General features: G+C 34.5%; 2 protein-coding genes across 3 annotated transcripts; one reads left to right on the forward strand and one right to left on the reverse strand.

Moving 5' to 3' along the window:
- The first annotated feature begins 8,139 nt into the window (after positions 1-8,139).
- LOC117908742 (GRAS family protein RAM1-like) lies at positions 8,140-9,944 on the forward strand. Its single transcript, XM_034822435.1, has one exon. It carries the CDS (start codon positions 8,140-8,142, stop codon positions 9,730-9,732), a length of 1,593 nt encoding a protein of 530 aa, XP_034678326.1. The 3' UTR covers positions 9,733-9,944.
- An 830-nt stretch (positions 9,945-10,774) lies between these two features.
- On the reverse strand, positions 10,775-21,876 carry LOC117908836. 2 transcript variants are annotated; one of them, XM_034822617.1, is made up of 9 exons: positions 21,611-21,876; positions 15,107-18,106; positions 14,928-15,008; positions 13,914-14,066; positions 13,511-13,674; positions 12,758-12,905; positions 12,461-12,583; positions 12,014-12,101; positions 10,775-11,201 (listed from the first exon to the last, which is right to left on the reverse strand). In XM_034822617.1, exons 2-9 carry the CDS (start codon positions 17,780-17,782, stop codon positions 11,011-11,013), a joined length of 3,624 nt encoding a protein of 1,207 aa, XP_034678508.1. In that variant the 5' UTR covers positions 17,783-18,106; positions 21,611-21,876; the 3' UTR covers positions 10,775-11,010. The 2 variants fall into 2 exon arrangements, with proteins under 2 accessions (XP_034678508.1, XP_034678507.1); XM_034822616.1 differs by having other exon boundaries at positions 15,107-18,127.
- Positions 21,877-23,355: the final 1,479 nt, after the last annotated feature.

The raw sequence follows: 23,355 nt of genomic DNA on the forward strand, positions 1-23,355 counted from the left end.
AAAACTTGTTTATTAATTACACATTTCTTATCAAGCAAAACGGGGTTTTAACTCATCTTAAGTGAAAAAACAACAATCAAAAATCCAATTTGGAACTTTCTGAGAAGTGATCAAACTAATTCTAGGTTGGGTTCCAAAATTACTTTCTTTCCACAATCCAAAGCTACTAGAATAAGTGAATTTACGATTAGTAAACCAATTGGTTATATGATGGATTATACCTAAAATTATTTATTCTTCATTGATTATACCTTGGAACTAGACCTTTTCCTTTTCCTTTACTTTAAAACACTTAGAAGGGTAGCTTCCTCCTCTTAATTTTTCAAACTTGTAAGAACTCTATAAAACTTGAAAAAGAGTGGGGTGAAGACACCTGCATTTGGAAGAGGTTGATAGATACCCAAATCTAAATATAAGTTGGAGTGTTGCTTAGAGCTTGATATGTTTGGAAGTGGAAAAGAAAATTCAAGAGAGGAAAAGAAAACAAAAATGAAAGGTAGACGAAAAAAGAATAAATTATTTTTATATGTTATTTTAAATTGAATTTAATTATTTTAATTTTTATGTATAAGAATTAAATAATTTAAATATATATAAATTTTTAACTAATTTTAATAATATTTGATTTTTTTTACATTTTTATGATAAGATTAAATATGAAAAAATCATTTTCCTTGATTTTTTTTTCTCCTTACAAGATTTTAATTCCAATATTATAAGTTGTACAAGATAAGAAAGTGCTAGTTGTTACAACCATCGAAATAACAACCAATTTTTTTTGTCTAGGCGTGTGGTGCTAAGAACCATTCTTAGCCAACCTTCCTAAATGCCCTAACAAAAGTGTGAAACCAAGGTTTAGTTAATCTTGATTTTGATAATAACAAAATAAGGTTTAGAACTAATGATTATATTTCAAGTGTGATTAGGCAAGACGATTTCCAAAGTGACTATCACAAAGACAAATCAAGCAAAGGAGAAATCATGAAGAAGAAGACCACCTCAAAGAGAAGTGTTTTTCAAGACCCAAGCTTCATAAGATTTCTTTGTAAGGTTGTTGGTGCACTAGGATTTTCATGCATTACATTCTTTACTTATGCACCAAAATCATCCAAAAGTTATTTTGTTTTAAATATTTTAAGAATTGGATGATTTCATGTTTTCAACTAAAATCTTGTGTTAAATGTCTTTCAAACTTGTTTTAAAAGGTTTTAAGTTGAAAAAGTTGGTTGTTGAGCCAAAAAACGACTCAATCGGTTGAATCGGGTGAGGAACCGGTCGACTGCAAGCTCAACCGGTCGAGGTCCGGGTCGACCCATAGCTCAACCGGTCGAGGCCCAGGTAGACCTCCAGCTCAACCGGTCGAAGGTGCAAAAAATTTCTCTTTCTTCCAGAACGGTTGTTCAACCGGTCAAGGTTGAACCTCAACCGGTTGAGGTCCAACGGTCACCTGTCAAGCATTAAATGCTAACGGCTAGTCAACCGGTCGACCCCTAACTCGACCGGACGAACCCCCAAACGGCTAGTTTGACTTTTCTCTTTTATAAAAAGGCTCTAATCTTCATTGTTTAAAAAAACTTAACTTTCCTAAACCTTTCTTGATTATATTTGAGCCTTTGAAGAATGTTTTTTAGTGCACCATTGTTCTAAAACTTGTATATCCTTAGTGCACCTTTCAATCTTAGTTTTCTTGTATTATTTAAGCTTAAAGTTCTTGTGCTAAGATTTTTGTGAGATCATTTATTTGTAAACCTTTGAGAGAAAGTTTCTCAAGAGTGTGGTATCTCTTGAGAAGTGTAAAGGGTGCTTGGAGCTAAAAGTCTAAGAGAGTGAATTGGAACCATAATCCAATTGTATTGCTTGAAGGCTTGGTTTGGAAGCCTTGAATTAGTGGAACCTCAAGCTTGGGATTGAAGCTAGGGGAGAGTGGATGTAGGCCGGGTTGCGTTGAACCACTATAAACTCTTGTGTTTGCATTCTCTCTTCCCTACTCTTTAATTTATATGCAATTGTCTTTATATTGCTTATTATATAATTGAATATAATTGTCTTTTACATTCACTTAGTTTAAATTTGCAAAAAGAGACTATCACCCTATTCACACCCCCCCCCCCTCTCTAGGGTGATTACCATAGGTTGAATTAGCCTAATTTTCCTAACAAAAAGCATTGTAAAAAGGCACAACCAAATATGGGAATCCTTCCCAACCTGTGTTATTGCTCAACAAGGATAACAAAATTGTTCTTTACAAGTGCTCCAACACTTAGTAAATTTTCGTAAGTCAAAGAACCAAAATCTCCAACACTAATTCTTTCTCTATCTGAAATATTCACCCTCAGTTTCTTTGCCCTGCAAAGGCTTTTATAGATAAGCCTTTCATTTGAATTTTGAATTCAAAATAAGAATTGAAGACACCTCTTCCTAACAATGGTGTTGCTTCACGCTTGCATGTTGCTAGAGCCATCTGATGTTCCTTTATGATGCTTAACCAAGTCATGCCTCCCTCTAGTGTCTCTTACCAACAAGTACCTTGTGCCAATAGGTGCCTTTGTAACCGTCTTATGCCACTTAACTGCCTAAGCCCTTCTCTAATCCCATCAGCTAAGGGTCGTCTTCGGTCCTTAGGCGAGCCTAGCCTTTGCCTCAACACCAAATGTGCATATCTCTTAGCCTACGTCAAACATCATGCCTTGGTCTCATGCTTGTGTTCCACTATTTTTCTGATGCTTCAATGCACACCGACGCATTGATGTTTATCTTTATGCCATGTATAAGCACCCATGACACCAAGGTGATGTTATTGTCCATGCCTTAAGTAACCAATTACTTGCAAGGCCTTCCCATGCCTCGTTCAAGTCAACCATGCACCACCATGTCTACATCAATCTAATCATTGTTGTGGCTTCTTGTGCCATCTCCAAGTCTCCCTTGGTTGCAACGATAAGCCATGGCATTGCGCCCATAGCTTGTTTTCATGTGCACAGGGCATTGCACCCCAATGCCAAGCATGCATTTGAGACTTCTCTTCTTGTTGCAATAGTACCATACTCGTGTCTAAGACCTATCTTGGTGCAACATCGAGCCATGGCATTGCACCCATGGCTCGTCCATCTCATGCACAAGGCATTGTGCCACTATGCAAAATACAAGTCGTCTATCTAAGGTTTTCTTGTTGTTGTGATGGTGTCAAGTCATGTCCAAGGTCCACCATGGTTATGCAGCAGCATACCATGGCATTGCGCCCATGACCTATTGATCTACCTCAATACACAAGGCATTGTGTCCCTATGTCATGCATATCCATCCGATCTGAATCCCATTTGTGTTTTACTGCCCCATTGAGCCATATCATTTCACTCATGGCTTCATGAACCGCCTCAGTGCATGAGGTTGAGTGCTCTCATGCCAACATTGGGAAAAGAGAGGCTCACACTATGCCCCATGCTATTACGACCATAGGTTGCACACCACACATGTCATAGAGCCCATGTATACGTGCTAGTTGGCTCATTTGAATGTCATGGCCCTTCCCAAGGCCATGCCTTGATGCCCCCTTGGTGTTTTGCCTAGGTTTTCCCCTTTAGTCACCTAACCCCCACCCTTCCTCCCCCTCCCATTTTTAAAAAGCATTACAAACCATTTTGGAAATGTTTGGAAGAGACATCATATAGGCTTAAAGAGGCATAATGGATTTATTAAATATTACAAAAATCTAAAAATAGTAATTCCATCACCAAACCTCCTCTTACATGTTCCCCTTCAAAGGAAAAATACAAGGAAGTTAAAATTCCAACCTTGAATTTTGGCCAACTTAGCTCGAGCCATTTGTTGCCATGTTGTGCACGTAGGCATGGGGTTGGGTGCGTGCGTGGGCACAAGATTGTGCACATTCGACATGCGAGAGTGAGCGACCTATGAGTATATGGCTTGGTGCGTGTGCAGCCTGATGCGTACCCAGCCCGATGTGTGTACTTGTGATGTTTCTACCACCAAACCTCCAGGTTCTCCTTATTTTCCTCCTAGGGTCCCCATAGGTGCAAGGCCTATCCATGAGATCATTTATTCTATTATCCGAGTCAAGGGTCTAAGAGGTTGACACTAATTCATAATAGGGTTGCTGGGAACTATTGTTAAAAATAATTTTTTTAAATTAAAATATAAGTTTGCCAAAGTTTTTCTCAAAAAGCTTTTTAAATTTGTTTAGAAAATATGTTTTTTTTTTTTTAAAAAAAAGGTTTTTATAAGCAATTTTTTAAAAATAATTTTATATTTTCTCGAACCATAAAAACAAAAAAACATATTTGACAATAAAAAAATAGAAAATAGTTTTTTTATTCTTAAAAACAGAAAACATGATATTTTTAAAGAATATCTTTTAATTATGTGTTATTTAATTAAAAGGATCATTGAAAACCCAATTTTGGAAATCTAATCTTTCATTTTTTTTTTACCTTATTTTGACAAAAATGTCATTATTTTATTCTTATATAAATAATCATTCATTTTAAAACATACAATAGTTAAGGTTATTTATGTCAAAAATGAGTTACTTTTAAATAAAACAAAAACATGAGAGAAGATAAATTTACAAATATGGAGATTATATCATCAATTTTAATCAATTAATTCTTTAAATATTTTCAATTTTTAAAAATTTTTAAAGTTATTTTAAAAAGTAATTATCTAAATATGAAAAATGATTAAAATAAGGAAAAAGTATGTTTCTACACACTCATGTAAAAATAATCACAAAATAGAACCCCCTAAAAATAATTCAAGTTTAATGCACTCACCAATCAAAAGGTAATATCTAAAATAGTCAAATGTAATAATTATATTATTAAAATGTATTATCTGAATTGCCAAAAGTAGCACCTTTAACCAAAAAGTGCATGAAATACTAATCATTTTTAGATAGTGATTTAAAATTTGTATTTAATAAACTTGATTCCTAAAAGTAAAGCACTATATATAAAAGTTATTTTAAAAAAATAAAATAACAACATTTAAAGTTTACAAATTTTATTTTACAAAACATGAAAAAGTTTTTGAGAATTATTTTCAAAAGCAATTCTCAAAGGAAAAGTGCTCTCCAAAATGTTGGTCCACATATTTGGATAATTGGATCTGCCATCATCGTAGGATTTCTTCACCAAGCTGAAATGTGAACAGACGGAGAAGGTGCTCCAAAGTCCAACATTGTGAATGAAAATATGTTTTGAAATATATAAAATAAATAAATAAATTTAGTATTAAAAGAACTATTTAGTTTTAAAGAATACATCATGTTACAAGTTACAACCCCAACTTACTTGGCTTCGAATTTCAAATTTTCATGAGCATAGCTTCTTTCAATTTTATTAAACTGAATAGTGCTTTTTTGTGTTGAAAAATATAAAATGTCTATTAAAAGATAAGACAAATCACGTAACTATGCTTTTTTTTTTAGTGTAATTAAATATTAAATTTGTTTATTTTTACATTGTAAAATAAATATAAAAACTAGAGATTATGGGTTTGTTTTATAATTGTTTTCTAGACAATTTTCTGTTTTTCAAAACAAAAAAACAATAAATATATTTGATAATAAAAAACTATTTTATGTTTTCGAAGAGCATTTTTAATTATTTTTTATTGTTTTTACTTATTTTTTAAGGACTGTGTTGAAAAATAATTATGTAAACATGTAGAATGATTAAAAATAAAACACTGGACATAAATATTTTTAAAACCTATTGAATAATGTTAAAAATATGTTAAAAAAATTTTAGGTTTTCTAACAAACTTTTGTTTTATATATAAAACATTAAAGAATAATTTTTAAAAATTATTCTTAAAAACTATTTTTCAAAACTGTTTTCGAAAACAGTTAACAATTTATGTGTGTTACCTTATAAAAAATCATGATTATATATTTTTTATTTTATACAAGCATTTTTACAAAAAAAAAAAAAAAAATCAAATTTCTTACAAAAATTAGTTTTGAGATTTTACTTTATATAGTATTAATAACAAGATTAAAAAAAAATTAAATCATTTTAAAAATAATTTTTCTCTCAAAAAGGGGATTCTAGAGTGTAAACCGTGATAATTACAATTTTTCTCACAAATATATTTTTTGAGGAATAAGCATATAATAAACACATACTAAATTTTGTCCTTCATTATTTAGGATTATTCGATTAATGATAATAAACCTTGTTTAAACCTTTAAAAAGGCTCACATATATTTTCTTAATTTCCATCCAATTTTTTTGAATTGAGATTCCCATAGACTCAAATATGTAATGAAGTATATGCTATCGAATCCTAGAGATTAGAAGTCATCATTTGACTTGTAGACTATGTAGCTAATTGGTTTTAAGGTTTCGATTAACTTATATTAATATCATAAAATTTTTATTAAATATGAAATTGCTTTCTGTATAGATAGAATAGAGCTTCTATAAGAAGTAACAGTTATAAGAAGAATAGAACATCATTAATTGAGTGGAAAAATGAGGGGATTGTTTATCATCATTAGCTTTTTTCAATTAAATTATAAAAAGGAATCCTAGTATTTTCATAAATTTAAAAAAATATGCAAAGTTAAATAAACCAAATAATCATTACTTGAGTTAGGTCATAACTATTATATTAACTTAGCTTGATAATTGAGTGAATTATAATACACTAAACAAAATAATTTCTCTACCTAAACCCAACCCATTTAACAAACAAATCATGAATGTAAACATACTTACACATCCAAATGCAACTCTTTCTTATTATTCAAAAGTGGCATTTACCTAAAATCCTCCAACTTACTTGGTACTACGATCATTGGAGGAACAATACCTAATTCTAAGAATGCTCTAGAATTTTTTTCGATTGCTTGTTGGAGAACTCTGACCTTTGGTTCTATAATTGAATAATTTCTTTGTATCTGAGAAGAACTTCCAAATTATTAGGAAGGAAGGTTAATTGAGTCGTACTAAAATATGTCATACATATACTAGATTACAAAAAAGATATCATAAAAAAGAAAAGTTTTATAATACTGATCTTGTATTATACTGAATTTTAAATATCAAACTTTGATATATATGATTAAATTTAGACTATTGGACATAAATATAAAGAGACATAAATATAAAGAAACGAGATTTAAGTAGGAACAAATAGAATTAGGAATGAAAGAAAAGAACTTTAAATAGTAATAAATAACACTTCAAAAGAAATTATTTTTTAATACAATATCAAGAAATTGTTTTTTGATATCATAGAAAACCTTAATTAGAAGTAAGAAATTATGTTATTAATTAAGAAAGCTACAACCAACACCTTAATTTCAAAGCCTAGGCCACCCAATATGTCCCATTTCTTGTTGGCCGACCAAGGGGCATTTGACTTATGACAAACACATCACAACATATAATTAATGGGTCCTACAATATTGGTTGAGTAGCCCTTAAGCTTCAACCGGCCCTAAGTTTTTTTGTCTCCTCTAAGTGCCGGCCATCGCTGTTACTTTCTTAAACAACTCCTTTAAAGCTTTGTAGTCTAAGGAATTTCACCTAATTTTAGCGGATTTCTCCTCATTTTTCCACCAAATTGATGCCTAATGTTGCCGGGGAAACTTAAATTCTACATTGACTTATGCCCTTTTTTTTTTAATTTTTTTAATTTTTTTTTCTAATACTATTGATTTGATGGATAATAACCGTATGTAAAAAATGAGTTATAGAAATGATAAGAATATACCAAAACGTTATTAATCATGCCTCTTTATTAAGTTTCAATTCAAAATATTCCTAAGTGTCAAACATATTTATAGGAAAACACTAAAGGGAATTTATAATATAAAAATATTTTATTTTTTTCCTATTATTTTATTTTATTTTCAAAAGAAATAAAAGAAAAATGAGTGGGGAAATATATATGTGAGAAGCATCAAAGAATAGCCACTTTGGAATTACCTATTTGCTTCAAACAAAAAATTTTCCCAAGAATATACTAAACTTTTCTTGGAATAGTTTAACTCACAATGAGGTAAGCCCTCTCATTTCAAAACACAGAATATTCCTACTCACCACTGTTAAAAAGAAGCAGCATAACCTAAGAAAACCATCCTGTCTTCTCACCAAGAAGCCACCTATACCGATGGCAGCCATGAATGCTTGGCTCTCCTTCCCCTCCCATACTGAGAGTTTCAACCATGAACTCGCCATTCGGAGGTTTTGCCCGGCTCGAATCGAGCAAGAACAAGGAGGAGGAGAGTGGGAAGATGGTATGAATGAGATTGATCAGCCTTGGTCTCCTTACAATGCTGTCAGCCCCCCTTGCTTGGCTGCCTCTGAGGAAGATGAATTCGTCGATAGCTTCATTAATATGGATGGCTACAACGACTACGGCAATGATGATAACAAGGCCCTCGAAAGCCAACAAGGGTTTGATCATAATTTTCAAGGGGATGAAGCCATTGAAATGTTTGAGATGGCGGATGAAGGCTATGAAGATGCAGGGATGGTGGTTGAGGGGGAGGATCTTGGAGGTGGCACAGACCTGATGCCAAGCATGGAAGAGGTGAGCCATGGGGTGGACCAAGGGCTCCAGCTGGTGCACTCATTGCTGGCATGTGCTGAGGCGGTAGGCTGCCGGGACACCCAGCTTGCAGACTCCATGCTCAGCCGGATATGGAGGTCTGCTAATTGTTATGGTGATTCCTTGCAGAGAGTCTCCTACTGCTTCGCCATGGGGCTGAAGTCCCGGCTTTCGCATCTCCGGAATGTGAATGCAAATGGGACATTCGCCAATGGCAGAATGGCAGTGTCCTCCATCAACAAAGAGGAGAAAATGGAAGCCTTTCATCTCCTTCACCAGACCACTCCCTACATTGCTTTCGGTTTCATGGCTGCGAATGAAGCTATACTTAAAACTGGAAAAGGGAATGACTCACTTCATATCATTGATCTGGGAATGGAGCATTGCCTTCAATGGCCTTCCCTGATAAGGACTCTAGCTCAAGAACCAGAAGGGCCCCCAAAGCTCCGAATCACCGGACTGGTTAAAGATGGTGACAGCCTCTCAGGGCTCAAAGCCAGCTTGAAAGAACTGGCGGAGTATGCCGCCACAATGGGGGTTCCCTTGCAGCTTAACACGGTATCAGATCCTGCAACCCCGGCCTTTCTAACGAAAGAAAGCCTTGATGTAAGGGAAGGAGAGGTTTTATTTGTGAACAGCATAATGCACCTTCACAAGTATGTGAAAGAGAGCAGAGGCTCCCTCAAGGCGGTCCTCCAAGCGATAAAGAAGCTCGGGCCGACGCTGGTGACGGTGGTGGAGCAGGACGCCAACCACAACGGGCCCTTCTTCCTGGGGAGATTCCTGGAGTCATTACACTACTATTCAGCCATATTCGACTCCCTAGAGGCCAGTCTTCCGAGGAGCAGCCCACAGAGGATGAAGATAGAGAGGGGTCACTTTGGGGAGGAGATAAGAAACATAGTTGCATTTGAGGGATCAGAGAGGATTGAGAGGCATGAGAGGGCAGACCAGTGGAGAAGGCAACTGGGGCGAGCTGGGTTTCAAGTGGTGGGGATGAAGTCGATGAGTCAGGCCCGGATGATGCTGTCTGTTTATGGGTGTGATGGCTACAGTCTGGCTTGTGAGAAGGGATGCCTCCTTCTTGGGTGGAAAGGGAAGCCGATCATGCTCGCTTCTGCATGGCAAGTAGCTAAAGCTTCATCGTCATAACCTCTTTCTGGATCAGTCATGGACATAACTATATATATTCAGATTTCCATTTTTTTTCACTCAGAGAAATGGTGGTGTATTCTTTACATTCTATGGCATCTTCAGGGCTTAAGTTCACAGAATGGTGTAAAGCATTCATATGTTTGTTATTGGTACTCTTGAGGTGCCGTTTCGACATTATTTTTTCTAAGATGTTTTTAGAGTGTTTTCCATAGTATTTTTATTTATTAATAAAATTATTATTTTTAAATATTTTTTAAAAAATTATTTATCAAATATTTTGATAAAAAACGTTATAAATAATTTTTTTAATATTAAAAATAATTTTCAAATTTTTAAATACGTTTCCTAGATTTTGCCAAACTCATAATTTTTTTTTTTTTTTGGTTTCAAAAAGACTATAAACGAAAAACAATTTCTAAAATTACTACCAGACTCTTAATCCTAAAAACACATTCTAAAATCATTATCACTTTTGACAGTTTATAACTTTATAAAGGACTCTCCAAAATCACTACCAAACTCTTAAAAATCACTAACAGACTTTTGAAGATTAAAAACACTTTCTAAAATCATGATCCATTTTGGTCGTTTATAACTTTATAGAGGCTTAACTCTCCGGCTATTAATTCCCCTATATCTAATTCAGAACAAAACAGCCGGTTGATTAATGTTATGTTTTAACGCCCTGCATAGTTAGATCACTCCAATTTTAATTTTGAGCATTAAAATCAAATCGTATCAATTTTTAATTAGTTTTTATGCATTGAGAATTGAAGTAAATGAACTCAAGAAAGACGGTGATTGATTCGCTCTGTGTCATTATAATAATCAAATTAAGTTAGTTGACATCGTTTCAGTTTGTTTCGATTTAACTTAACAATAAAAATCAATTTTTTGCCAATGTGAATCAAAACCAAAGTGCCCATAATCTATTATTGTGGACCAAAAAGCTCAAAGCTGGGATAAGAACTGCCTTACGAACCGTTGAAATCACATCCGTACAACTCAATTCAAATCATATCATTATAATCTAAAGACATGAAAAATATGTACTAAATTAATAATAAAACCAATAGATATTGTAAATTAAACATGCATATATATGTACGTTTTAGTTTTTAAATAGGAAACCTATTTAGACCTCACATTTCAAAAACAATTGTGGGAGCCAATTTTCCCAAACACTAAAATGAATATATATGACACATTATCTTATAGAGAGTGTACAATTGAATGAATAAATATGCTAACTCACGGCAGAATCCAAGTGAACCATTATTTAGAAGCCTTATGACCTGGTGTTTTAGTTTGGGCTGCTGCAGACATCACCCTTAGGCGACCGGTGATTTCCGTGAAAGATGGCCGGACTGCAGGGTTAGGAGCCCAGCACTGCTCCATTAGGGTTCTCCATTCGGGATCACAGGAGCTTGGAATGGTTGGCCTCAATGTGTTGCTCACAATGCCTCCTGTACACAGACAAGTTTTAGCAACTGAAGGTGTAACCATTTCTGAATGTATGACGAGAAATATAGCTCCAGGAGAGCAAGTCTATTACTGTTTTATAGGCATGAAGGCCCTGAACTATATTGATAAATGGGATGGGATTCCTAGAGGTTGGGGTAAATTTTGATATGAAGACTGAGCTATATGACTATCTGAAAACTGTGTTTAACTAAGGCTGACCAACTACTTTAGCACAATTGAGGTTATCAGAACCAAAATTTTCTCGGTTGGATGGCACTGTCCCTTTGTTTGCCATCTCTCCTTATTTCCATCTCAGGGGTAGAAGAGGTGAGAATTAGACATCACTCCTTTCCTTGGAAGTTCGATGAACCATCCCAAATATCACTTTTATCGAAGCTAACTAGAGAAGAGGATCTGATGATGAAGAACAACTAGGAACTAGGCAGCTGGAGGGGCTTTGGATAGAGGAATGAGATGGAGGTTCAGGGTTTTGCTGCTTTGACAGATGAAAGGTTTCTGAATAATTCCATTTCCAGGCCAGATCCATCTTTGATAAACAGAACTTTATTCCCTATAGGTAGATTTTTTTATCAAAAGTAGCTTCTTCTTTCCTTTCTCCTCCATTCAGATTCAGTAATCTCTTGACTCGTGACAAATATGTAATTGAACATTTCACACTTTCAGACTTTGTCCTAAAATGGTGTTAATTTATTATCCGTGTTGTAACATGCAACATTGAAATTTTTTGCAATAACAGGATTGACACACACAAACAAAAAAAAAAAAACACTTGGAAAGTTTAATAAAACTGCACCTATGATTGCACCATAGTGCATGTTGGCATATGGTTCCTCGCCAGTGAGAATCTCCCATAACACGATACCAAAGGAGAACACATCAACCTGTGGGTCAGCAGAAAAGGTTAATTGATACTAGAAACTGGTGTAAAGTTCAAGATCTCTGTACTAGATGAAATACAAGAAATGACAGCCTGATTACCCACAAGGATTATTCTTTCAATATGAAACCCAGATATGTAGAATGTTCAGAGCCAACTAGTCTTAATAATTTTTTTTTCCCTTTTTAATGCTTTTGGATTCTCAATATATTGGTAGAAACAGTAGAAAGCAATTCAAAAATTTTCTCCACCAGTTAGGGAGGTTTCACATAGAAGCTTGCCATCAGGTTGGGTGTAAGCTTCCTTTCTGTAATTAACTTCTTTGCCATGTCAGAGAAGGAAAATTGTCGAGGTCACACTTACCTTTTCAGAAACTTTATTGCTGCTACCATTAAGCAGCTCTGGTGCCATCCATGGTAAGGTCCCCCTTACGCCACCAGAAACCAAAGTATTTCGCTTTATTTTTGACAGGCCAAAGTCACCAACCTGAGAAAAGAAGCAGTTACAATGTTTTAGGCATCAGCTAGACTCTGAAGCCTCTAGGTTCCTTGACAAAAGTTAATCGACAATGAAACTATCACATTAGCAACAAGCATGATATGAAACCAAACTTTTGACAGTGTAAGTCTTTTTCCTAAAATGTTAGAAACAAATAATTACCTTGCAAATGGGTCGTAGGGGATCTTTCAAGTTCACAAGCAAGTTGTCACATTTCAAATCAAAATGCACAATATTCTTTGAGTGCAAATATTCCATTCCAAATGCAGCATCCATAGCAATTAAGAGCCGCTTGCGGCGATCAAGATACCTGAAAAAATAAGATCACATAATCAAGAGGAAGAAGGAGAATATATGTGGATTTCTTCCACATGGAAACACTGAACCAGCAATAGATTCATCAAGGCTTATGTTATGAGAAAATAATAAAAGGATCTAGGGCTAGCTTGACAACATTTTTCAAAAAAGTCCCAAAAATTGGTTTTTAAGATTAGTTCTTAGAGACATTTCTCAGTTGTTTTCAAAAACAAAATTATGTTTCTGAGCCCAAATACGAAAAACAGTTATCTCAGCCCATTCTTCATGAAGGCACTGCTTATTAATGTACGATGCAAAAGTTTCCGACCTATTCTCTGTGTTTCTAATTATTTCTCAAAACATTCTATAACAAGGATATTTGAAAAGAACTCAAAATTTTCTCAAAAATTACTCTGTTTTTAAACAAATTCTCAAAAAAAATTGTTTTCAGTCCAAAATTTTCCAAACATGTTTTTCAAATTATAAAACTATTTTCTGTTCTAAAGAATAGAAAACAATTAAGACTAGTTCCCAAGCATGCCCTTAATTTCTCTTTTCATGTACAAGTCATTTTGAAATTTTGAATTTTTTCACTGCAAAAAACCACGTAGAACTTACCTATCTTTGCGAAGTAAAACATGCCTAAGAGAACCATCAACCATGTACTCAGTGACAGTGGCTAATGTTGCTCCCGGTCCATCATGCACTACACCGTAAAATGCCACCACATTTGGATGGTGAAGCTTTGAGAGAATATCAGCTTCTCGCCAGAATTCTATGGTCTGAAAATGGCAGAAAGTGAAAAAATAAAAAGTTGTATTAATAATAAAAGAAACACATTGGAAAGAAAAATAGAAATATCAGTAAAGTAGTAGTGAGCAATAAAAGGAGTGAAAAGTCAAAACTTCAATTTGCTTGTTATCAAATGGTGCACATTAGTCAATATAGTCACATAATAAGTGGATACGACATCACATAAACAAGGGGAAATACACTTGAACAGGAGTTAAAGAAATGCTACCAATCTTTCTTGCTCCGATGAACGACTTGTGAAGCAGATCTTCTTTATTCGCTTAATGGCAACATCTGATCCCCTCCATTTTCCATGATAGACGGTCCCAAAAGTACCAGAACCCAGTTCCTTCAGCTCTTCAAGATCTTCATTCTTTATGATCTACTATGAGCGTCCCAGCAGAAATCATATGTTGATAATGAGCAAACACCAACATTGGCATAAATACATCAAAGAGTCTTAGACAGACAGATTCAAAAATGAAGACAAGCATAATGTCCGATGCATGTATATCTAAATCCTGTCCTCGTCTAATGCTCATAGAAGCACAAAGCGGAAAAGGGAGTAGTGAAGCACACATTTTTAGGACATTCGAAGAGTGGCAGCATGTAGAAGATTCCTATGAATAGAAGGTAAAATTTTTAAGCAATATGTCCAAATTGAAGTCATCAGTAGAAAGGTAAAATTTTATATCTGAATAAACTTGATACCACTTATCTTTTAGATAACCAAGGAAATGACAAGTTCAAATTTCCTTTCTAATTTCAGAGCTAATATGCAGAACTTGTTTAATCTTCCCATTGACAGAAAAGTGAGTGAAAAAAATAATAATATATAATAAAAACCACGTTTATTGAGGATTGAAAATAGCCTCCACAATGTCTATTCCCATCAGGAACAATGGAATCATGATTACCCAACAAAAGTAGTTCCTATGGTTAAAGAACCATTCATTTGGAAAATGGAAGAATCATTATCTAAATTTCGAATCACGGTCACACTAGAACCATGAATGAATGGAAGAATTTTAATTCCATAAATTTGGCACAGTGACAGAATCATCCATTTGGAGAAACCCATTTGCTGGTTGGACTTTCCTTATTCAGGAGAAAGGATTACTGATAGAATCAAATTACTTATTCTCTTTCTATATCAACTGATTTTTTTATTTTTTTTTAATACAAGAAGAAAAAGTCCATGTGTCATCATATGGACATGTAAATGCTGATACAAGCATCATACCTGCAAAGTATTGATATCAAAATCTCCAATAGAAGGATCTAGAGGAGGTCGACCAATATTCTTGGTTTCCATTTTCCCATCCTAAAAGCATCAAAGTCATCAGAAAATCTAAAGGCAGAGAAGAATAACGGTCGAGGAAAAGTTCTTAAACCAAATCACCATTAAAAGAAGAAATATACCTCGCCCTCTGAATCTGGTGTTCTGAGGTTCTCAATCATACGATCAAATTGTACACTGTCACTCTCCTTTATTTCAGAAGGACTGTAATCTGAATGCAAATCAGTACTGTCAGCAGCAATCCTACCAGGTGGTGATTCTTTCTGATTTTCTTCACCAAAACTTATTCGTGAGTCCAACTGGCCTATCAAAACCTCATCTGCCATTAAAGGCGTAAATTGATAAGGTTTAGACACTTCTTCTTCGACCTTTGTAAGGACCGATGAAAATCCAAGATGATCTTGATCCATAAGAGAAACATCATTTTGAACAAATCCACCCTGTGCTAGCTTCTGAAAGTATGACCAATGCTTAGGTTCACGATTTTCCATGTTTAAGCTCAAGCCAGCTCCATCTTTTTGTGGTTTGCTAATGTCAGGGGAATCTGCAAAATGTACAGCTTTGGAGAATATATCGGAAAGGAAATCACGAGGGAACCGGTCATTGATATCAATAAGGATATCTCCCTGCTCAGGCGTGGAAACACCAACAGAGCTTCCTGTCCAAGCAAAAGTTTGAGCATCCCCCACTCCCAGAGTGTTATTACTAGTGAAATCCTTTCCAGACATCTCACCCTGATCAAGCTCCGGTGGAGTAGATAGAGGATCCTGACAGTGCTTAACAGAAGCAACTTGATTCATTGCAGGCAGTTCTGATCCAGGTTCAGTTGTTCCATCAACCAGGAGTTTCCTAGGAATATCTTTGGTGCCGGTTGTTCCATGGTCAGCCTTAACAGCCATATCCTCAACCATAGCTTCTCCAGTTGAGACGGACTGTTCAGTTTGAGGAGCCAGATTTCCATTCCGCAGTTTGTCAGTGGATTCGGCGACTGAATCCTGCTTTTCAATATCAGATCGTGAGTGGGATATAAGAAACTGAGAACCAAGTGAATCGTCAGACTTTGATAACCGATTGAGCAGCTCTGCCTGCTCCCGGGGAACTCTTTCAGAATAATAGACCCTCTGAGGAAGCACAGGTGGCTCCAGGTAGCTCAAATCCATTAGACCAGACCCAGGGTCAGCATATACAGGAGCAAATGGACTACTTGATGCGGGATGATGATCATAATCAGATTTAGGAACCTGTGCCTGATTCATAGCATCAACAGAAGAAGAGATCTCCACAGGTTTGTGGTGCTTTCCCTTATTTCCTGAAGGAAATTGATCCAGTGAAGAAATGGAGACTAATGCTTCTTCAACTGGAATGCGATCCATCACCTCACCATCAGATGGCTGTGATGGTATGAGACAATCATTTTTTGAAGGAGAGATATTTTCAGGAATATTCTCTTGCTGAATTGAAGCATCATTTTTTAGAGTTACCTCCTTCACTAGCACACTTGGATCCTGAACTTGCAAGCCAATGTATGGCTGCCCTTCAGCATAGCCTTCTTGTTGAGTCATCAGCCCATGAACTGGCATCAGATTAGTACTTTCTTGATATGGTGTGCAATTAGATTGATGAGAAGGATAACCATAATGCAGCATGTGCTGACTAGTTTCTCCATGATAGATCATCTGGCCATGGTAAAACGGTGGGTCAGCTTCATAAGCACTGGAAGAATTTGGTAGAATTGGTTGAGAAGATTGAATTGTGGATGGTGGGACGATAGTGCCTGTCAAAGGCAGAGTGCTGATGCCAACAGAGTCCGTTGCAACTCTAGTGGCATTCCTCTCAATATTTTGCCCATCTAAATCAGCCAAATTATTTGAGGAAGAGCCTACCAAACCATGCAGAGTTGAGTTTTTTCTCGATCCCATGTCCATGCCATTGACAGCAACAACATACTGAATCTCTGAATCACCATCTGTGCTGTCCAGGCCAAAATAAGCATCATCCAAGTCACTTGTAGAAAACAGAAACATCCTCAGTTTCTTTGATCCTTCTCCATCTTCTAGTTCATTACATTCCTCCATCATGTTCTGCAAATCCTCGTCACAAGAAACAGAAACTAAGGCATCAAGGTCCTCCCCAGGAAGCTGATACTTAATAATATGAGCTTGGTTAAAGACCATTAACGTTTTCTGCACAAGCTCCTGCCAAGAAATGTCCTTTCTTATTCGAATAATACGTGTTTCACCTCCAACATATCTGAGTTTTCCATCACTAGGCCGGGGAAGGATTTTACCACCAAAGCTGCATAGAACTTTCATCTTTGTAGATGAGCTATCAGATGCTCCAGAAGAGGCATACCCATGAATTACTCCTCGACTGCTATCATGCCCTGATGAAGTCCGTGGCACCAATTGCACAGAACCATAGTAACTTCTGTCTTCATATAAAGCAGAGTTCTTTCTCTCAAACTCTTTTGGGCCTCTTTCTACAATTGTAAGCATTGAGATATCTGACCCACTTTCAGACCCTGTATGATTGATGCCTAAAATCCCTTTCAATTCTGTATACTTTGGTACATAGTGGGGATCACCAGCAGTATCTGGAATGAATTGATTCCTTGGATTCACCCGATCAAGCATAAATTCCAGGGCAAACTCCTCACCTGTCTGTATGGAGTAATTACGCACAGGTTTAACTTCCAAATTGTTAAACTCTGGAGGTCTTGTATCAGTATTTATGGCAGTTGTTGGGTCCAGCATAAAGCTCTGAGATTCAGGGTAAAATTTCCCATTTCCAGGTTCCATGGAATTATATTGAAATTGTTTATATGTTTTTGGTTTCCTCCATCTAATTAAACTTCAATGGGCATAAGACTTGGATGTAAACACCATCAGGATCGTGTATAACACAAATTAGTCAATCCCAAACTGACCGAAGCACATTCTTCACTTGCAGACAAAGTTTATCAGCCAATATAAAAATGAAATGGAATAAAACCTACAGTAGGTGCTCAAACAGGCAACAATCCAGCAAATTTCCAGCTTCAGTTATCGTTACCAAGAATTCTTATGGCTTCAACAATATACGATGTTCTCCAATGAGCCAAAGCACCTCCAAAGCATATCACACTGGCCACATAAGTTTATAACCTTAAGGAAAGTCAAGAGAAAAGTTTAAGCAACAAGATTATCGAATAATAAAAACATAAGAAGATCCCAGAATCAAACTATCAATTTTGAGTCAAATAAAGAGAAACATGAAACAAATGCTTGTAAAAGAAAACGAAATAGTAAGTCTAGCAAATGCCTCAAGTTTTGTTTTTTCTTTCCCCATTTGTACACCTTAATATTAACTCCTGCAGATTTAAAGTAAGATCATATGAGTAAACTCGAAGCTTAAATTTCTTCATAATTTTGATAGCTGGAATTGAATATTGGCAAAAAATTAAATGAACTGAACACCAAAATCTAGTTGCTCTCGTTTTTCCTTTTTGGAAGGCCACAAGACCATGGACCGATCACCTCCAGTGAAACTTTACATAATCATGACATTTTACATAGCATTAGTTGCAGTAGGGGATCTAAAACCTTCTCAACAAGAATATAATCACCTTTTTGCATTTGAGGAATAACCATCATTCCCTAAGTAAATCTTGCTAAATAATATTATCAGATTGTTACCAAGCTAAAAGGCAAAGAAAAGAAAGAAATTTAAGATGCAGAAAAGCAATTAAGAACCAATCCAAAAAAAATGCAAATTCTAAAACAATATTGTTTCTACCCGGCAGGCAACAGCAAGGCTATAAAATATGGACAAGTTATCTGGCAATTCAGCTTAAATTTATCATTAAAGAAAAGTCCAGAATAGTGCATCCTATTTGAGCACCATATATTAAGTACAGTGATTGTGGTGTAAGACCCAACCACTGATGGGTTCCATGACTCCAATATAAGAAATCTATCTTGTAGCTTGTAAGATTTTTTACCATCAGTTTCAACTTGGTTCCAGGGAATGGAGATATTTTTAAGGAAGTCACTAGTAAAAAATTCTAAAAAGCAATGGTCTACTAAGCTCAAAAATGTCATTTGGGGACCATAAACAGTAGTCAATATCTTCTCTTTGCAAGAACACGTCCAAACAGTACAAGATCTATCATAACAAGTGTACACAAATAGTCATACATCAAATCTAGGCCCTTCTGCTGTATAGCTGAATGCATGGTGCATTATAGTAGTATAAGATTTATAAATATAGGCCCCCATGAGTGTTGAGTCGGTTTTCCTGGTATAGTCTCATGCGGTACTATATCAATGTATAAGTCTCCTTAGCACACTGGAGAAAGTTTATCCACTTCTTTTGATTAGATTTTGTAAATTTGAGAATGATTTACAAAATCAATGAATATTTTGTACTATACTTTCAAATATATATAAATGAATATTCTGTTTTTGATAAGAAAAAAAGACTAATGAAATAAAGGTGCCTGACTTAAGGGCAAGAACTAAAATCAAACAGTATAAAACTCACCTCTTATTTCACTACTGTACCATGTAGACAGTCAGCTCATTAATTACTGGATTAAAATTTTGTCAATTTTTTTCATGAATGTCATGCTAAGCTAACCAGTTACTAGTTTTAGAGAAAATGGACCCAGATGTAGTTCATGGTCTAATACAGTCATACGGTTAGAAGCAGCATCACCTATGCCTGCTACATTTTAAGAGTCATATGCAGTCATCCTCAATTATGCATTAATACGGCCAAGGCATTCTGAAAGACTTCAGTTTTGCGAATGAATAAAATGTTTCAATTTATTATGCATAGAATACTTCAGGTTGTTTGGCAAAAGGATGTCACAAATGATACTGAAATATTCAGTCAATTAAACCTTTTTTTTGGGATAATGGACTGAAACAAAAAGGTGACTCAATGAGGAAGTCCTAACTTATCACAGTTTCAAAAAGTATTTTGCTTAAATGCTCCAGACTCAATTTTCACAACCATATATGTTCCAGTCAGAAGTCTCAAAATTGAAAGGGGTTTCCATTCCCCTTTTGTCTCCTTTTTCAACCTCTTTTACCCATTAAGACCACTAATGTGTAGAAAACTCTTTTTGTTTGAGAAAAGGATCAAAAAGCAGAAAAGGATTTGATAATAAAAGATTTTTCCTTAAAGTAAGAAAAATTAAGAAGCCCAAAATGTATTGAACCCCTAAAGTCATACTACAATTAATTTTGGGTTTCTTTAAATTTCTCAGCACAATCAGCTAAAAAGTTTTCTAAATAAGCAAGTTTCCTCACTGTTATTTACATTTTTATACTTATGTAATAAGGCTAGAGTAAATTCTTCCATAACTAATTTATGAAAATCATCAATACACTACTTAGAATTAGACTTGTTTCAATCTTCTATATCCTAAAAAGATATGGTTTTCAAGTTGTGTATCATATCAATTACCAAAAGATGCATTTTAAGTTTAAAAAGGTCAAAAATAAAAATAAAAATTGTCAACAAAGTAATGTCCATTCAGTTCATAGATTAAGTGTCACATACTCATTGACTTTTTTATAACACTGTAATCATGGCTTACATAAATCAAGTTTCAAATGCAACAGCTCAGTGCATTGCCTTAAGGAATAACTTGCATAGAAAACTCTATAATATCTTAATAGTAATGAACTTTCCAATATCTCACCTACACAACTGAAACAAAATAAAGCATGTAGATACCCGGATTCAACTCTGCCCTGCCCCCCCCCCCCGCCTTTTTGTGGCATTACTGTGTGATGTATCATTTGTACATCCTTCAAGTTTGAAGTCCCAACTTATAAAATTCAAATCATTTTAAAAAAAATCACTTTTGAGCACTGGTTTAAACTTCAAAACACATTTTAAAAAGCCAGCACAACAGTTCTTCCAACAAACCCATTAATATATCTAAGGAGGGGCTTGCTTGGGATATCTTTCTATTTTTGGCTTTGACAAGAAGGTAAAGTCAAAGCTAGAGTCATAAATTTTAAACAGTAAATATTAATATTATAAATTTTTATTAAGTATAAAATAGATATTTGCATAAATTAACACGGAGCTTCTATAAATCATTTTTCCAGCTTCTATATTAAGTTCTTTTTAAGCCATAAACTCTTTTAACAATGTTAGTCAACCTGTAATACGATCTCTTGTTGAGCTAAGAACAGAGCTTTTGGCTTATTTAAATTCAATCCAAACAAGGCCTAAAAAAGTTACAGATTGATTATTAATTAATTAATATGCTACAGTCAATTATATTTCCTGTTATTATTATTCTAATAATAATAATTCATCATCAAAAAAATAATTATACTCATTATTTATTAAGTGAAATCCATCAATAGTAATCTGAATTTCTAAAGATCAATCAAAGCTTTCCATTTTCCACTTCTTCTCATAACTACAACTCCGAATTCAACGAACAAGAGCTTTAGACTTGCCATCCACCATTACCACTAAAATTAACGACAATAATACCACAAGAAGAACCCTGACTTGATACAAAAACTCATATTCATCAGAGATCAAAGACAAATCAGTAGAAACATCCACAACGGAAGCGAGATCAGAAAAAGCACAAACTCGGAAATCCAAATCTGTACCTGAAAACAGCAATGCTCCTGCGAAACTCACTCCAGAACACAGGCATAGCTTCGCAGAAGAAATTTTCTGTGAATCAGCAAGTCACTGCAACTCAAGAAGAAGAGAAAAAAAGCTGTTCGGATACCGAGAAAAATCCGTATTTTCCCTTATTTTCCCTCGGTTTCCCTCATTTTCTCCCTCTGGCGATTTTTTCTACTTCTTCCTCGTGTGCAAATTTCAAAGCTTTCGGACAAAATATTTAAAAAAAAAAAAAAAAAAAAAAAAAAAAAAAACGGCTCCCTTTCTTTCTCTCTCTAGAAAATTTTCCGACTTTCTCTATCTAAAATTCTCACTTTTTTTTTTTCTCTATCGATTTGTCAATTGTGAATTTGTCGCTGTCTGCTGCACCGATATATTCGGCGATCCTAGTCAAATAAAAAAGTATTGGCCGGACTATGAATTTGCCCCTATTCTTTCACATTTTTACATGAATGCCACTATCATTTTTTCCTGACAGAAATTCCTTTATTGCACAATAGGGATTTTTGGGCACGGATAGGGTGTGCTTCCGTGGTCTAGCATCCCATTACCGTTCGATCCTATGGAAGACGAACATCATGATGATTCTAGAATAATGATATGGTATTTAAAAATTATTTTCATTAACATAAGGGTGATTAATATTTTTAAAATTTTAATTAAAATCTGCCTTCTAATACATGTGGTTTGAGGAAAAGCAGAAATAATAATAGATATATTTGATCTTGAAATAATGGGTTGATTTGGGAAGATGGATGGTGTGGAAGTGAGGGTGTAGGGATGGATGAGTGGGTGCGTGAGTAGGGGAAGATAGTGGTCGGTTTAATGCCTCACATTTAAAGCTACATGGTTGCCCACTACTCTCGACTTGGAATGATAAATGAAGAAAGAGGAGGACACGTTGAATCCAAGATTGGATCTTGGGAGAATTTCTAGCCAAATTCCATGGATGGGATTCTTATATAATATAGTTTTTTTTTTTTTTTTGTAATTTTTATGAAGCTAAAATAATTTATATTCAATCTTTTCCATGAAGCTTGAATTTATACGAAATAAATTAATATTTCTTGAGATATGTTTGGATATTAAAAAAGAAAAAATGTGGGAAAAAATACTTTTTTATTTAGTTGTTATCAAGAAGATGAAGAAAAAAAAGTGAGAAAGTTCAAAAATGATAATAAGACTGAGTTTTTTTTATTGTGTTTATCCTATCTTCAATAAAACGGATTTGAGAAAATCATAAACCAATAAAAAATAGAAAACATATATCGATTATAAGTAGATTTTAGAATTTTTTTTTAGAATTTTTTTTTTAAGTACGATATTGAATATTGCCTTATATATATAATTAAATAAAAATAATTTAATTTGTTGATTTTTTTTTTTTCAGAATATATTAGAAAATATTTTTTAATAAAAAAGTATAATATTTATTTTTAACATAATTTAGAATTAGAAAAAATACCCTTTTTAAATGAGAATGAAAATAAGTCTAAATAATTTGAATGAATTATGATTAAGGTAATTCGTTTCAAATTTACATGTTCCATTTGTAAGAAAATTTGATCAAACTGTATTTTTCAATGTTTTTTTCTTCCAAATTTTTCATTCACAATTAAACAGGAAAATGATTTTACGAATTTTTATTTTCTTACATTTTACTCTCAATTTTATTTTCCTCAAACTTTTTCAAGCATCAAATATAACCTAAAATCATTATACTATA

The sequence above is a fragment of the Vitis riparia genome, chromosome 19 (genome assembly GCF_004353265.1).
Source record: "Vitis riparia cultivar Riparia Gloire de Montpellier isolate 1030 chromosome 19, EGFV_Vit.rip_1.0, whole genome shotgun sequence".
Taxonomy (NCBI): Eukaryota; Viridiplantae; Streptophyta; class Magnoliopsida; order Vitales; family Vitaceae; genus Vitis; species Vitis riparia.

What these genes read in the sequence shown, in the direction of transcription:
- LOC117908742 (XM_034822435.1), top strand. Translation starts at nt 8,140, where the DNA reads ATGGCAGCCATGAATGCTTGGCTCTCCTTCCCCTCCCATACTGAGAGT.
- LOC117908836 (XM_034822617.1), bottom strand. Translation starts at nt 17,782, where the DNA reads ATGGAACCTGGAAATGGGAAATTTTACCCTGAATCTCAGAGCTTTATG. An exon ending in GCAATAAAGTTTCTGAAAAG is followed by an intron (nt 12,102 to 12,460) that starts GTAAGTGTGACC and finishes GCTGACCCACAG; the next exon opens with GTTGATGTGTTCTCCTTTGG. An exon ending in GCACTATGGTGCAATCATAG is followed by an intron (nt 11,202 to 12,013) that starts GTGCAGTTTTAT and finishes GTCTGTGTACAG; the next exon opens with GAGGCATTGTGAGCAACACA.